We start from the raw sequence: 13,454 nt of genomic DNA, 5'->3' as shown, positions 1-13,454 counted from the left end.
CGGGTGGTGGATGGCCGTCAGCTGTGGCTGATTGGCCGTTGGCTGTAGCCGGTTGGCCGATTGGCTGCTGGTATAACTGCTCTGGCTACGGAGGATTGCCGAGGAGCCAAGCAGAGCTGAGCAGAGCCGAAGAGAGCGGAAGAGGAGAGCCGAGAGAGCGGAACAGAGCCGAGAGAGTGGAAGAGAGTCGTCGGTCAGTCGGTTGGCGGAAAGGCTGACGGCAGGTTGCGCGTCCAGTGGGCCCAGCCTCCAGTGAGACCATGGTGGTATGACTCCCCTACCTATGGCTCCGTGGGTGTTCCTTTTTGGCCTCACCATATCCTTCGTTCTTATGTGGGGAGCGGGACCAGAGACCCCGCAGGCCGCCCTGTCCGACAAATGGTGGAGCGAGCAGGGTCTCCCGCACGACATGCTTCTTTCCTTTCCCCTCCTCAAATCCTGAGCTGAGTGGACCTCTTGTTTTGTGCTCTTGTGGTATTTGGTGCGTCTACCACTGTGCATTGTATGTATTTACTTATGCACCCATCCCCCCCACTAAACTAGATAGGTGAGGTGGTGTATGGGTAAGAGTATGAATTCGAGAGCCCGGCTGCCCAGATTCAAACCTCTGCCTTACTAGTTTGTGTGACTAGTTTGTTGTGCCTCAGTTTCCTCATCTGTCAAACAGGTGATAATAATGGTACCTATCTCGTAAGGTTGTGGGAGGGTTGAGGGGCAATAGTATCTAGTAAACAGTAATTAGCTTGTAAGAGTTAGCTATTAAGTCCTACAGGGCAAGACCTATGTTTTTTTCTTCTCTGATTTTCACAGCCCTTGGTCAAATGCCTGGCCTGCAGTGGGTGCTAAGTAAATGTTTGTCATAAGGGTGAGCATGGTGAAAAGTATCTGAAAGAAGAAAGAGATTAATGAATTCCATATTACATAGTAGGGTAGAAATCAGAAATCAAATGTGTAAACCATGTTACCCATTTCAATGTATTTCCTAGATTGTCTACACACTAACCCTGAGATTGCCAAGCTGGAGAAATTCAGTCTGTCATCGTGGCGCTCCTCTCTGTCCTTAGGGTCGCAGAAGACTCTGGGATGTTTATGCACTGCTCAGAAAACAGTGCAATGGCTTTTGATCTTCAGTCCATTATTTTTACTGTCCACGTCTGCATTGTCCTTTGAATATGTTTAATATCGCGGACCATCTTTCCTGGCCTGGCAGCCTCCTAGGGGCACAGTATCTCATGTTTGCGATTTACCTTAAAACATTTGACATTTATCCTTAGAAACAAGGTAAGGGAAGCATATTCTAGGTGAGAATGTTTCAGAAAGCTCTTCCAGTACTTCCGGAACCTGAGATAGGCTGCAGGTCCCTATTTTGGCAACTTACATATACATGCTGTAAACTTTTGTAACCATTCTAGTATTAGACTCCCACATTGCTTCTATCTTTTTTTTAATTGGCATGTTCAAGAAATAAATCTCCTTTTTCAAAATAAAATACTTGGGCATATTAAAACTTTTGGCAAAGACAGGATGACATTTGTAGGTGTCGGTTACTTGAAATTACCCCCAGGTGCAACTTGCGTTCTAATCAGCAATTCGATGGCAGGAGTGGTTTGAAAACATTCTAATCAGAAAGTGGCTTCAACAAAGTGGTTCAGAGTAACTGAATACCACAAATTTCACCAATGATAGCTCTTTTATAGCATCCATTACACAAATTAACAAGCAACTCCTTTCGACAGTGAAAACCTGTTTCTGATAACACCCCTGGCATTAATCAGGATTGGAACAGCATAACCAAGTATAAGGGAGAATCGCTTTCTGGTTGCCTGATGCCCGCCATGCGGGTGACAGAGTCCTGCTTCTGGGTTACTGCTGTCCCTGCCTTGAGTATACCTTTCATTCATGCTGTGGCCAGAGCATCCAAAAAGCCAGAGAAACCCCAAAGAAACTACAGAGCTCCTAGGAGCTGTTTCGTGCCTGCCTGCTAATGAGTGTTTAACAAATGTCGTGGGGGAGGGGAGTCGGATTTTAATCTACAACTTGTTTTCACTATATCCCAAGAGTGAGGATGTGGGGCAGGCAAATCCTCATCTCTTCAGACTTCCCTGGCAGGTATTTGTTAAGTTACCAATGAAAAAGAACAAAGAATGGGACTTTATCAACTTAGGTCAGTTTGCAACCCCTTGCTGGGGAGCCAGAGGGTTTTTAGGAAGCAGAGCACAGGCCCTACCTGCCTAGGGAACCACCCATCTCTGTAACCTCCTCACTGCTAAAGAATCTCTTCTCCTCCAACCTTCATGAGTGGACAGAGCATCCAAAAGGACAGAGAGTTGAGACCTCAAAGAACTTATGTAGCTTCCCACCCCACCAAGCCAATGCTTTTACTCTTTTATCTCTTCCACCTGCTCCCCCCAACCTTCACTCCAGCACGATTTCCTTGTGAAACTTAAGTTTTTATGAAACAAAGCCAGCAAGGGGGTTATTGCTAAGCAACTTCTGTTCTCAAGCCTCTCCAGGGAGCAGGGTACCGAAGAAGCAGGCTTACTTGCCTGGAAAGTTCTAGCTGCTTTGGGTGTATCCTCAGACTGCCCAGACAGGATGTGCTGGATATTCTGTTTGCCTTTCCATGGCTACCCTCCACCCTGCTCTGCGCCCTAGGAGGCTGGCTCGCAGGGACTGCATCTCCCAGAAACCCTCAGAACTTCCAGTTGGGTTTTGTTAATGGGTGGCATTAGCCTGAGAGGATGAAAGGAAAAAGAAGTTGGATATTTACTTCCCTGCTGGGCTATGGTTATAGACCTTTATCAAAGGGCACAGCTGCTGTCAGGCAGCATTTTCTTACCAATACAGCTCTGTTATGAGTTGAATTGTGTCCTCTCCCTCCCCCAAAATAAAAGACATATTAGAGGTCAACTCACAGCACCTCAGAAGGTGACCTTCTTTGGAGAATCAGTCTTTATAATCAAGTTAAAATGAGGTTATTAGGATGAGCCCTAATCCAGTATGACCAATGTCTTTATGAAAAGGGGAAATAAGGACACAGATTGAGACACACAAAAAGAGAAGATGTGATAAAGAGACATGGAGAAGACCGTCATCTACAAGCCAAGGAAAGAGGACAGATCCTTCCCTCACCGCCCTCAGAAGGACCCAACCTTGCTGACACCTTGACCTCAGACTTCTTGCCTCCAGAACTATGGGTCTGAGACAATATATTTCTATTGTTTAAGCCCCCCAGTTGTGGTATTTTGGCGACTCGAGGAGACTCATACAAGCTCCTGTTGGGTTCTGGTAACACCTCCACCCCTGGTCCCTTAAGGCCTAGCGATAGGAAAGATTTCCACTGTTAGGCCCTGTATGCTCCTCATCCCTTGTTAGTTTCCCTTAACCCTACCCACACATCGATCCCCTCATTCAATTCTCTAACTAGTCTGTTCAATGTGCCATGTGTTCCTGACACTCAAGCCTAGAATATAACTATATTTTCATAACATACTTCACAAAACTATCATAAGGGCCAGATAAAGTTCTATTGGGGTTCTCCAATTATGCAGACATCTACTGGGAATCTTACATCATTCAAATAAAGCATCTGATACATTTCCACTTTCTTCTGTTGTCCATTTCATCTCACAGGACATAGGGGAAGCCATGGGGAGAAGTGATACTTTGGGTTTAATTCAGATCAAAACTTTAAACAAAGTGTAAGAGTTTGTGGTAACCAAGGCAGGGAATGTGGGTGTGATAAAACAGGTGTCCTATAGTTTAAGTGCTCAGGTTTCAAAAATTTCAAAGAAGCGTTAGGGAAGATCCCAGGGCAGTCTTAGCTAGCTTAAGGGGAATAAGACCTTTTCAGAACTTAAATTCTGACACTGCCCATGAGCAACAATAAATACGATGATGTCTCATGTTCTCTTTATAATTCTGCTTTTAAAAAGACTTGCAGAAAAACAGTTGTGGGAGAGGGGTATGCATGTAACTGAGAAGGAATACCAAAGAATGCCCACCACTTTTGAGACTAACTTCTGGAAGGGTAAAGTCCAGAATAGGACAAGCCCTGTGAAATTGGGCAGGGGGTGGGGGTGGGAGGGTAAGTGATTTTTAAAGTTACATTTAAAGCAAGAAGCACACACACACAAAAAGGTACACGCTTTAGAATAGGGGGAAAATACAAACTAGCTTATATAAACAATTATAGAGATTTTATAAAAAGTGTGAAGAATGGAAGCACGCTGGGAGAAATGGGGAAAAACATGAAAAAAAAAAGAGAGAAATGGTCAATTTCGGGAACTTTGTCCAGTGAACTTGACATTAATTCCGGAAAAATTCTCAAATAAATCCTTGAACAAATGGTTAGTAAGCTCTCAGAGAAGCAATAGTCAGTCCGTCAGACTCAAAATAGGTGTGACTGATTCATCCCAAGCTAAACTTATTTCCTTTTGATGGATCTGCAATAACCCATTTGGAGTTTAGTACAGCGCTCACGTTGTCTCTCTCAGGGTTTTCTCTCATCCAGACATTTCTCATAAACTGCACGTCATTTATTCTTTGATTAGACAAATATTTGAGCATCTCCTAAGCACTGGACACTGCAAGGTACTGAGGATACATCAAGGAAAATCCAAACAGGGTCCCTACCCTCATATTGTTTACTTTCTGGTGGGGAGTCATTTCCCGATCCTAGGACTTTTTCTCAGCCACCAGCTCTCTCCTGTCTTTCCTAAACCACAAGTGGTTTTCCTGAGCTAGGGTGTCTGTCCCAACTCCCCTTTTGTTCTCAAGTATAGAGTGAGGAGGAAACTGGGTTGTAGTTCTCCTTGACCAACAGGTGCTGTCCTCTTTTGCAATATGCCCAGAAATGCTATCATTCAGGTTCCATGCAATAGCTATTAATTATCCGAATTTCGAATTTGGCAAACCTACATTTCCAGCCTCACATCCCACTTCATCCCTTCGGTCATTGCCAGCCATCCCCCGCCTCGGCCCATACATTTCCAAGTCTGTGCCTTTTTGCTCAATTGATTTTCTCATTCAGGAATGCCTGCCATCTCCTTCTCCATCTATGGAAATCCTACATATTTCCCAAGACCCAGCTCATTAGCTGCCTCCTCCCTGACTAGACTTACTTACTTTGCTCAATAAAATCCTGCCCAAGCCCCTACACTGGACTTGTGCAGTTCTGCTGTACTTTCATCCTCCGTTCTCAATCAATTAATTACTGGTCTTCCCCACTAGAGTTGAACTTCGTTTAGGGCACAGGTCTTTAGAGCTTCCACCCTGTCCAGCTACAGAACTTTGCAAAGGGAGTTGGCAAACTAAGGCCTTAGCCAAGAAGAATGGTTGAAATCATTGAAAAAAAGATCAAGAGAAGAAGAATATTTTGTTACAGTTACATGAAATTCAAATTTTAGGGACCATAAATAAAGCTTTGTTGGAACTCTACTTTCTATGACTGCTTTTGAGCTCCAGTAGCAGAGCTGAGTAGTTGAGAAAGATCTTATGGCCCACAGCCTTAATGTTTACTATATGGCCCATCCCAGAAAACTTTGCTAACCCTGCTTTACAATTAAGGGTTTGATGATTGAATCATTGGGTCGGGTCACCAAGATTTGGAGTACATATCACCTCTAAGTTTTCATTTCTTTGTAGAGTGGAGGTAATAACTACCTTGCCTGTAAGTTGCCATGACTATCAAATGAGATAATGCACTTAGAAAAGCATTAAAGCATTCTACAGACAATTGTGTTTATCATGTATTGAAAAGATGATGAAGTGGTAAAATAAGAAAACGCCGTTTTTATTCTCCCTCTTCTTTCCTTTACAGCCTTTATTTAAACTTGAAGTTTTAAGAAAAGATTCACTTTCATAATTTCCACTTTTTAAGTGACAACAGGGTCACGGGTTCCCTCCTTCCAGTCTTTCTTTTGTAGTGCTCCCAATTCCTTTTCTTTCTCGTAATTTCCCCCCTCATTTTCTTTACATGGTATCTGAATTGGCCCTAGCAATAGCTCAGCGTACTGGGACACGCCTGATTAATCCATTTTACAGACAAGGAAACTGAGGCCAATTCCAGTTGGCTGCGGAGCTCTGACTCAGCACGCAGGGAGCCCTCGAAGCCGCGTTCTTCGCCTTTCCTAAGGGGTAACCCCCGGGCAAATAGAACAAACCTGACCCTGCCGGGCTTCCAAGCTTGGTTCTCAAACACCTCTTTCGCATTCACGTTCGGCATTCTTTCCTGCCCCTCGGCTCCCATTCTTTATTGCCCTCCCCTTCTCGGGAGCAGGTGGTAGGTTCCACGCCCAACGCGCAGGCGCACGCCGTCGTGGGGCGAGGGCGGGGCGGAGGCGGGGGCGGGGCGGGAACTGGGGGGCGGGGTGAGCGCGGGCTTGGTTTTGGGCCGCGGCGGGAGCGGGAGTCACCGCCACTCGAGTGCGCAGGCGCCTGGCGGTTACCGGTCTCGCCATGGAGCGGAAAGGTGAGCGGTGGAGCGGCCTTCGCCACGAGGGGCAACGGCTGCCGGGGCGAGGCCCGGGTCAGTGCCGGGAGCTTCGCCTAACCGCTGCAGTCCGGTCCCCGGCGGTGCGGCGTCCCTCCACTGTAGAGGCGCCGCCCGTCAACCCTCGCCTCTGGGCTGCGGGTCCGCGCCCCTCAGCCTGTGCGTCCTTCCGCGCCCACAGTCGTCACCCCTTGTTCCCCGCCAAGCCGGCCGGCGCGTTGGGGCCACGGCCCGGCCCCGCCCTCGGCGGGCCAGGCAGACCACCGCCCGCCGGCCCCCTGACCCGGCCCGAGCCCCCTCCGGCGCAGCCCGTCTGGGTGCTGCTCAGCGCCCCGTGGGCCGCCGGTCCCCTGGCCGGTCGCCTCGCGGAAGCCGCGGCGCTCACCCCGGAGCCGCCCCTCAGGCAGGCCCGGCACTCCGGCCTGGCGTCCCTGTTAGGTCTCCAACCTCACCTTGGTTGCCTCCTTTCCTCCACATTCGCCTTTCATCCATCCCTCTCTCCTGCAGTGCTGGCGCTCCAGGCTCGAAAGAAAAGGACCAAGGCCAAGAAGGACAAAGCCCAAAGAAAGTGAGTCTTGAACCCCAACATCCCATCCTTTGGATTTCCCCCCGCACCTCCTCTCCTCTGGTTTCGCATCTTGAACGTGCACCGGGTTGGGGCATCCCGCGGCCCCCGCCGCATGGCCTCGGGGCGGCCTTGGAGGGGTGCTCTACGTGAACCATGTGGAAGGGAGCGTCCGCTGCGCAAGGCCAGGCCGGGGTCCTAGCGGCCTCAGGTCTACTGCGAAGGACTGTGGGCGTCGGTCCAGAGCCCGGCCGGTCATTACCTCCCCGTCTCCAGAGAGGAGGCACAACTCCCCTGCTTTGGGCATCCCAACGGAGCTGTGGATCAGTATCAGTCTGTCCCTGAACTCTGGTCTCTTTTCCATACCTGCTTCCCAGTGTCTTAACTTGCCTCCTACGTGTGCGTGATAGGCCGTCAGGGAATTCTTGACTGTGCCATATTTTGGTCTGCCAGCTACACGCTCTCTTACAGAGGAGGGCATGGTCTCCCTGGGTTAGTCAACTTCCTGAGGAGCCTGCAGGGCGCAGAAGCCTTGCTCACTGTGTGCCGGCAGACCACTGTACGCACAGCCGCTTTCTCTACTGCTGCTCATCTCTCAACCTCAAGTCCTTGCACTGAATGCACACAGCTTCTGGGAAAGTTCTTTAGCCAACACTTGGTGATTCTGGTTTGGTGTATTAAGTGCCACATATCCGGTTGTATCAGCAGGATACAAAACCGTGGTTTAGCGCTATTGTGGGAAACAAAAGTTGGACACAGCTTAGTAGAAACGCCCAGTAGAGGGCTTCTGTAAGTGAGGCTTAGTCTAAAGAATTTTTATTTTGTACTCACGTTTAATTGCAAAGGGTCTTGGGAATTGTCTTTTAGATAATTTGTGTTCAGGAAAAAAATGCATTATTTTCTTGACACTTTTCCATTTACTTAAGGTTACCTGGTGTTGTATACCATCTAATTCTTTCTGAGCTGATGAAATGCATTTCAGAGGCTTTCCTTGGTTATTTTCCTGAATGACAGTACCAGGTAGGGGTGTATGTTGTTTTGGTGGCTACCTAATGTTTGGGAGCACCTAATGACGTCTGTCAATAAAGTGGTAGGTGACCTCACCTCTTGCTCCATTTCTATCAGCTGTCTTGGGAAATTTTTTTGTGTGTGTGAAGTGCTTTGTAACCAACTCATTGACATGAGTGTTTGTATATGTTTGTGTGTGTTTGCCTCTTGATTATCCATGTATGAATTATTCGAAACCCAGTTTTTAATCCCAGATTGTTTTAATGGAAACAGCGAGGAGCTAACCTGGTTCTACTATGCAGTGGAAATTTAAATGTTACTCGTTTTCTTTTTGTCTTAGTTTTGTTACTCTCTGTGGAGCTGATATGAATGTGTTATAAAACATTTTTTGCTCATGTAAAGTGGTAGTGATTTTATTGTTCATTGTATTATTTAGAAGTCATCTGTCCTAGTCTCTACATGGAAATTAATTTTGATATTAGCTTGAATAATTTGGGAGGTAAATATATAAGTGATTATATACTTTATTTTTAACATAGATACTCATTACTTTGGATTATCTATTTAGGCCATATGCTTTATTTCTAACGCTGAATATATGTACTTCAGATTTTCTATTACTCCGTTCACTACTGTGGGTAACCTAGAGTTAGTAGTCTTTATTATTTCCTGACTTGCTCAAAAGCAAGCAAATAGTCCAGATAACCTAGCACTTATTTTACTGAATATTTGTCCCATCCAAGTCCTAACCAGGCCCGACCCTGCGTAGCTTCCGAGATCAGACGAGATCTGGTGCGTTCAGGGTGGTATGGCCATAGACCTGAATATTTCATCGTGTGCAACTTTGATTCCTGAAAATTATATGTGAATGAACCAACCCCATTTACTTGTAGTGTCAGAGGTGCTTTATTTTTCTTTTGTCTTCTTTTTCCTTTGTCCTTGATAATTTTAGCTTTATTTTTTTGTTTCTCTAGCCTCTTAAGTAGCTGAAATTTCTAATTAATGAACTTGGTTAGAGTACTGTGTCAGAAGTTCAAGCCCCACCTGACTCAGGTAACTTGACTCTGTTCCATGACCCCTGGCTTCCAGTCATTTTGCAAAGGCAAGCTGTTACCAGATTAGTCAGGGAGAAGGTCTGAGGAAGAAGCATGCCCAAAAGTTTGCTCAGAGTCAGTCAGATCTGGTTTGAATTTTGATTTTGCCACTTTTTAGCAATCTAATAACTTAGTTAAAGAAACAGTCTTATTATACGTTCTTAATGTCTGGTAGCTCGGTCATACAGAAAACTGATCAGAACCTGTAGTTACAAAAATCAAGCAGTTAAATGAAAACTTTTAGAAACTTTTGAAAGTATGACAATATATAGTATCCTGGTCATTTAGTCATGGTGTGGTACAGGTGGAAAGAATTTTCAGTTATGTGATTTTGTAGCTCTTAAAACTAGAACTTACATACACGAAATAAGATGCCCATGGAGGTGGAGCTGGTGCTGGTTGTAGCAGGGTCAAAACTGGAATCCAGGGCTCCTGCTTTGCAGCTCAGTGTTCTTTAAGATTTGTTTCCTTTGGGTTCTTTCAATGTTGGAAGATTTTACTGTGGAGATTTTTAGTTGTCTTATTTGAAGAATTCCTTCTCCATTTCACTTTTTCAGGCACTGTACTCTTACTAACATTAACTTGTTGAGGATAATCTGTATTTTACTTTACAGATAAGGAAATTGAGATGTGTCGGGTTATTCCCTTATAAAATTGTACAGTTAGGATGCCAACCCAGGTCTGACATAGCCCAAAGCCTTGGGTACTAACTACTGCTGTCTCCAAGTGATACCATGTTTCCCCAAAAATAAAACCTAGCTGGACCATCAGCTCTAATGCATCTTTTGGAGCAAAAATTAATATAAGACCAGGTCTTACATAATATAATATAGTATAATAGCCAGTCTTATATAATATAGTATAAGATTGGGTCTTATATTAATTTTTGCTCCAAAAGACACATTAGAGCTGATGGTCCGCTACGTCTTATTTTTGGGGAAACACGGTAATTCCTTTTGGTATGTCTGAGGACAAATAAGGTAGAGGCTGAGTGAACAGAGTCTACTGAATAAGGGACCTCAAGATGCCCAGGTGTTTGGGTACCCTTTCATGGCCCGTCTATGTCTCTGAAAGGGTACAATGCTGTATCTCCCTTTGAGCATTCAGTTTTCAATATGTATACCAATAGCCACACCTTTAGCTGTTTGTCATAAGCTTTTCTAATTTAACACAGTTTATGTCTGCTTTTGAAATTATTTCTATGGAACGCAATTCCAGAATGGGTTTCATATCTAATAATTTTATTACTTTAGCTTAGAAGTTAATTTGGACAGTAATTTTCAGTTAAAGGACTTTATGGGTTTAGTATAAATTTCATAGTAAAAATATTTGAGCTGGAGAAGAGCTTTTGCTCATTCTGGTACTCACTGATCTATGGAGTCAGGGGAGATGGTTTTATTTCTTAATTTTCCAAAAATGTAATTGTTACATTGAAAATTTAGAAGGGAAAGTATTTTAAAATTTCCAACATTTTTATCCAGTAGAGAGTACATAAACTTAAAACAATTTTTACAAATTAAATGATATTGGATGCTCTTTACATTTACAGTGTACGTTGGAAATTGGTTCTGTATTAGTTCCATAGAGTGCAGCCTTACTGTGTTTGTTTTTTAGCTCTGTGTTTCTTCACTTAGTCTTAGAAATGGTTCCTTATTAGGACACAGTAGCTTCATTTTAGTATTCCATTAAATGGATGTACCATAATATATTTTAGTTCCTGTTAATAAACATGTCTGTACTTTTTGGGACAAAAATTGAATCATTGGGTATATTTTTCCCAGTTAACATTCCATGAGCATTTTTCATAGCATTCATATTCCACATCATTTTAAACGTTGCACTGTAGGCCGTTTGCAGTTTTTCACGATTCACAGCTAAGATGAATAATCTTGGATAAACATTGCTCACTCACATTAATGATTATTTCCTTAGAATCAATTCTTAGAAGTGATATTGGCCTGTACGTTTTAAAGATTTTTAATTCATATTGTCAAAAAGTTTTCTTCAGAAAGAGTTAGCCATTTTAACTCCATTCATTAAACACGTAGTTTTTGAAAACCTACCATGTCCCAAGCAGTTTTCCATCCTTGTGACACATTAATGAAAGGAAAGCTTCCCTATCCTCAGGAGCTTTATTTTATTTGCGGGGGGTGGGAGGGGTAAGCAATAGACATAATAAGTTAATTCCATAGTATGGTAGGTGATGGGAAAAGAGGAAGATAAGAGGGGTTAACAAGCGGGGATGGGGATGCAATTTTATTTTTAAATAGGGTGCACGAGGCCACATTAAGGTGACAATTGAAGGAGGTAGATGGAGGATTGCTCCAGTATTCGGGGTGGAAATATTCTTGCAACTCCTGCTTAGCCAATAGAACTGTGCACTATTACTTTAAAGCTTCCCAAATCTGGTAACCTATATCCCTTGTTTTAATTTCTTTCGTTTACCAACATGGTTGACCATTTGGGGATGTATTTATTGACCTACTCCTATTTTTTTATATCAGATTGTTGATCATTTTCTTGGTCTTAAGAGCTATTTACTAAGTCTATGCCTTTTGTCATAGGGCAAGTGTATTTCTCAGCTTGTTAGCCTTTCAAATTTCATTTATAGTGTCTTTTTGACATAAATTGATTTTTTTTTAATGTCTAATCTGGCTTTTCCTTTGCTTTTAAAGATTTCCGGTATTACCTTTGAAATTTTGAGTGTCAACTGTCATATCTTTAAAACATTTGCATTTTTAATTTTGTGTTCCATTGAAGTAGGTACTTGCAAAATTGCATTTCTAGATTTGCTCTTGTCAGAAATATTTTCTTGTCCTCTTTTCTTCCTATGTTAGTAAATTTTGTTTACGTTAGTTTTTCTACTACAGTGAGGCTCAGGCTTGCCAAATGCCATGCTCCTTTAGATTATTAGGTTGGTGCAAGAGTATTGCAGTTTTTGCAGTTATTTTTAACCTTTCAAACCGCAGTTACTTTTGCACCAACCTGTACTTGGAATGAGCAACTTGTTGAAGTGCTAAAGTGGTGGATGCTTAGGAACTCCTTTATTTAAAATGAAGAAAAGATAGGCTAGTCAACTAGAATTAATTTTTACTGTATTTTTAGTCTTGGTGGAATAACTGCTGCAATTATTTTTCCCCCACCTTAAGTAGACTTTTGTTCCATGTTCCCAGGTCCTCTGTACCACTAGTGCTGGCTTGGGGACTAAGTTCATTTTTATATTGGCTAAAGTATTATTTTAATACTTCTCACTGTAACTGAATTAATCCCAAGCAAGTAAGAAAATTCAGGTAGCCAAGAATTTTTTTAAATTCTTCCTTTCTAGGTACAATGCAAATAATGAGTTAGCTAAGGAGAAATAGATATCTAAGTATATTTATGATCTTACAGTTTTTTTATTGAGTTTAAGATACTGTCAGTTTTAAAGTACACCATTTTATATACCACTGAGAAAGTACACTACCAATTAAACTGATACACCATTACATCTTGATTTCAGAGGTGTGAAATGGTGGGAGACATATTCCTGTTTGAATTTGTGAAATGCATTAATTCTCATAATGTGTGGGATTATTTGCCTTTTTAAAAGCTTTATTGTGGAAAATTGCAAATATATACAAAATGAGAGAAAATGGCAAAATAGATTTTCGTGTATTCATTTCAACTTCAACAGTTATCAGCTTTGACTGATGTTTCATTTATATCTTCTACTCCCCTTCATCTTATTTAAAAGCAAGGCTCAGACATCATATCATTTTGTAAGACAAGAACTCTTAACTTTTTAAAACATAACGACAGTATCATCACATCTAAAATTTTTTAAAACAAGTCCTTAATAGCAGATGCCAATCTGTCCAATTTTTCCTGCTGATTTAAATTTGTTTGAATCAGGATTCATAAGGTCCTTACATTGCTGTTGTTGGAAAAGTCTCTAGTGTTTTTATCTGTAGGTTCTCCATGGTTTTGTTTTTGCTGGACGGCTCCATAGGTGGTGGTGTATACTTCTATCAGAAGGCACCTAATGTCTGGCTGACTCTTGTGATGTTTGTGGCCATTGAGCATTTCCTAGATCCATTGTTTTATTTAGGGTTGCAAAATGGTAATCTGTTCTTTAATTTATAAATTGTAATACTTCTATAAAGAGAAACTTTATCTCTTTGGTTACCTAGAGAGACATTTCATACATATGAGAGACACAATAAATACTTGATACTTTCCAGTTTTCAAAATAACGAATTGGATTCCTAGCATCCTCCAAAATGATCAGGACAGATTTACTTGAATATGAATTCAC

At 42.7% G+C, this 13,454-nt stretch overlaps 1 protein-coding gene and 1 long non-coding RNA gene across 4 annotated transcripts in view; one reads left to right on the top strand and one right to left on the bottom strand.

Annotated features, from left to right (window-relative positions):
• LOC141571637 (uncharacterized) overlaps positions 1–7,245 on the bottom strand; it is a 49,278-nt gene extending 42,033 nt beyond the window's left edge. Inside the window, exon 1 of the long non-coding RNA XR_012496561.1 lies at positions 6,946–7,245. This is a non-coding gene — a long non-coding RNA (uncharacterized LOC141571637). The remainder of the gene's footprint in view (positions 1–6,945) is intronic.
• SRPK1 (SRSF protein kinase 1) overlaps positions 6,354–13,454 on the top strand; it is a 64,464-nt gene continuing 57,363 nt past the window's right edge. The window contains exons 1-2 of one of the 3 annotated variants that reach the window (XM_074332855.1): positions 6,354–6,472; positions 7,001–7,061. In XM_074332855.1, coding sequence (XP_074188956.1) covers positions 6,460–6,472; positions 7,001–7,061 — 74 coding nt within the window. In that variant the 5' untranslated portion in view covers positions 6,354–6,459. Of the gene's footprint in view, positions 7,062–13,454 lie in introns of all 3 variants that reach the window. The other 2 variants (XM_074332854.1, XM_019738815.2) reach the window with 2 other exon arrangements.

Source organism: Rhinolophus sinicus, linkage group LG05 (genome assembly GCF_036562045.2).
Source record: "Rhinolophus sinicus isolate RSC01 linkage group LG05, ASM3656204v1, whole genome shotgun sequence".
Taxonomy (NCBI): Eukaryota; Metazoa; Chordata; class Mammalia; order Chiroptera; family Rhinolophidae; genus Rhinolophus; species Rhinolophus sinicus.
The sequence above is the reverse complement of the archived record's forward strand: the minus strand, read 5'-3'. Positions and strand labels throughout refer to the sequence as shown.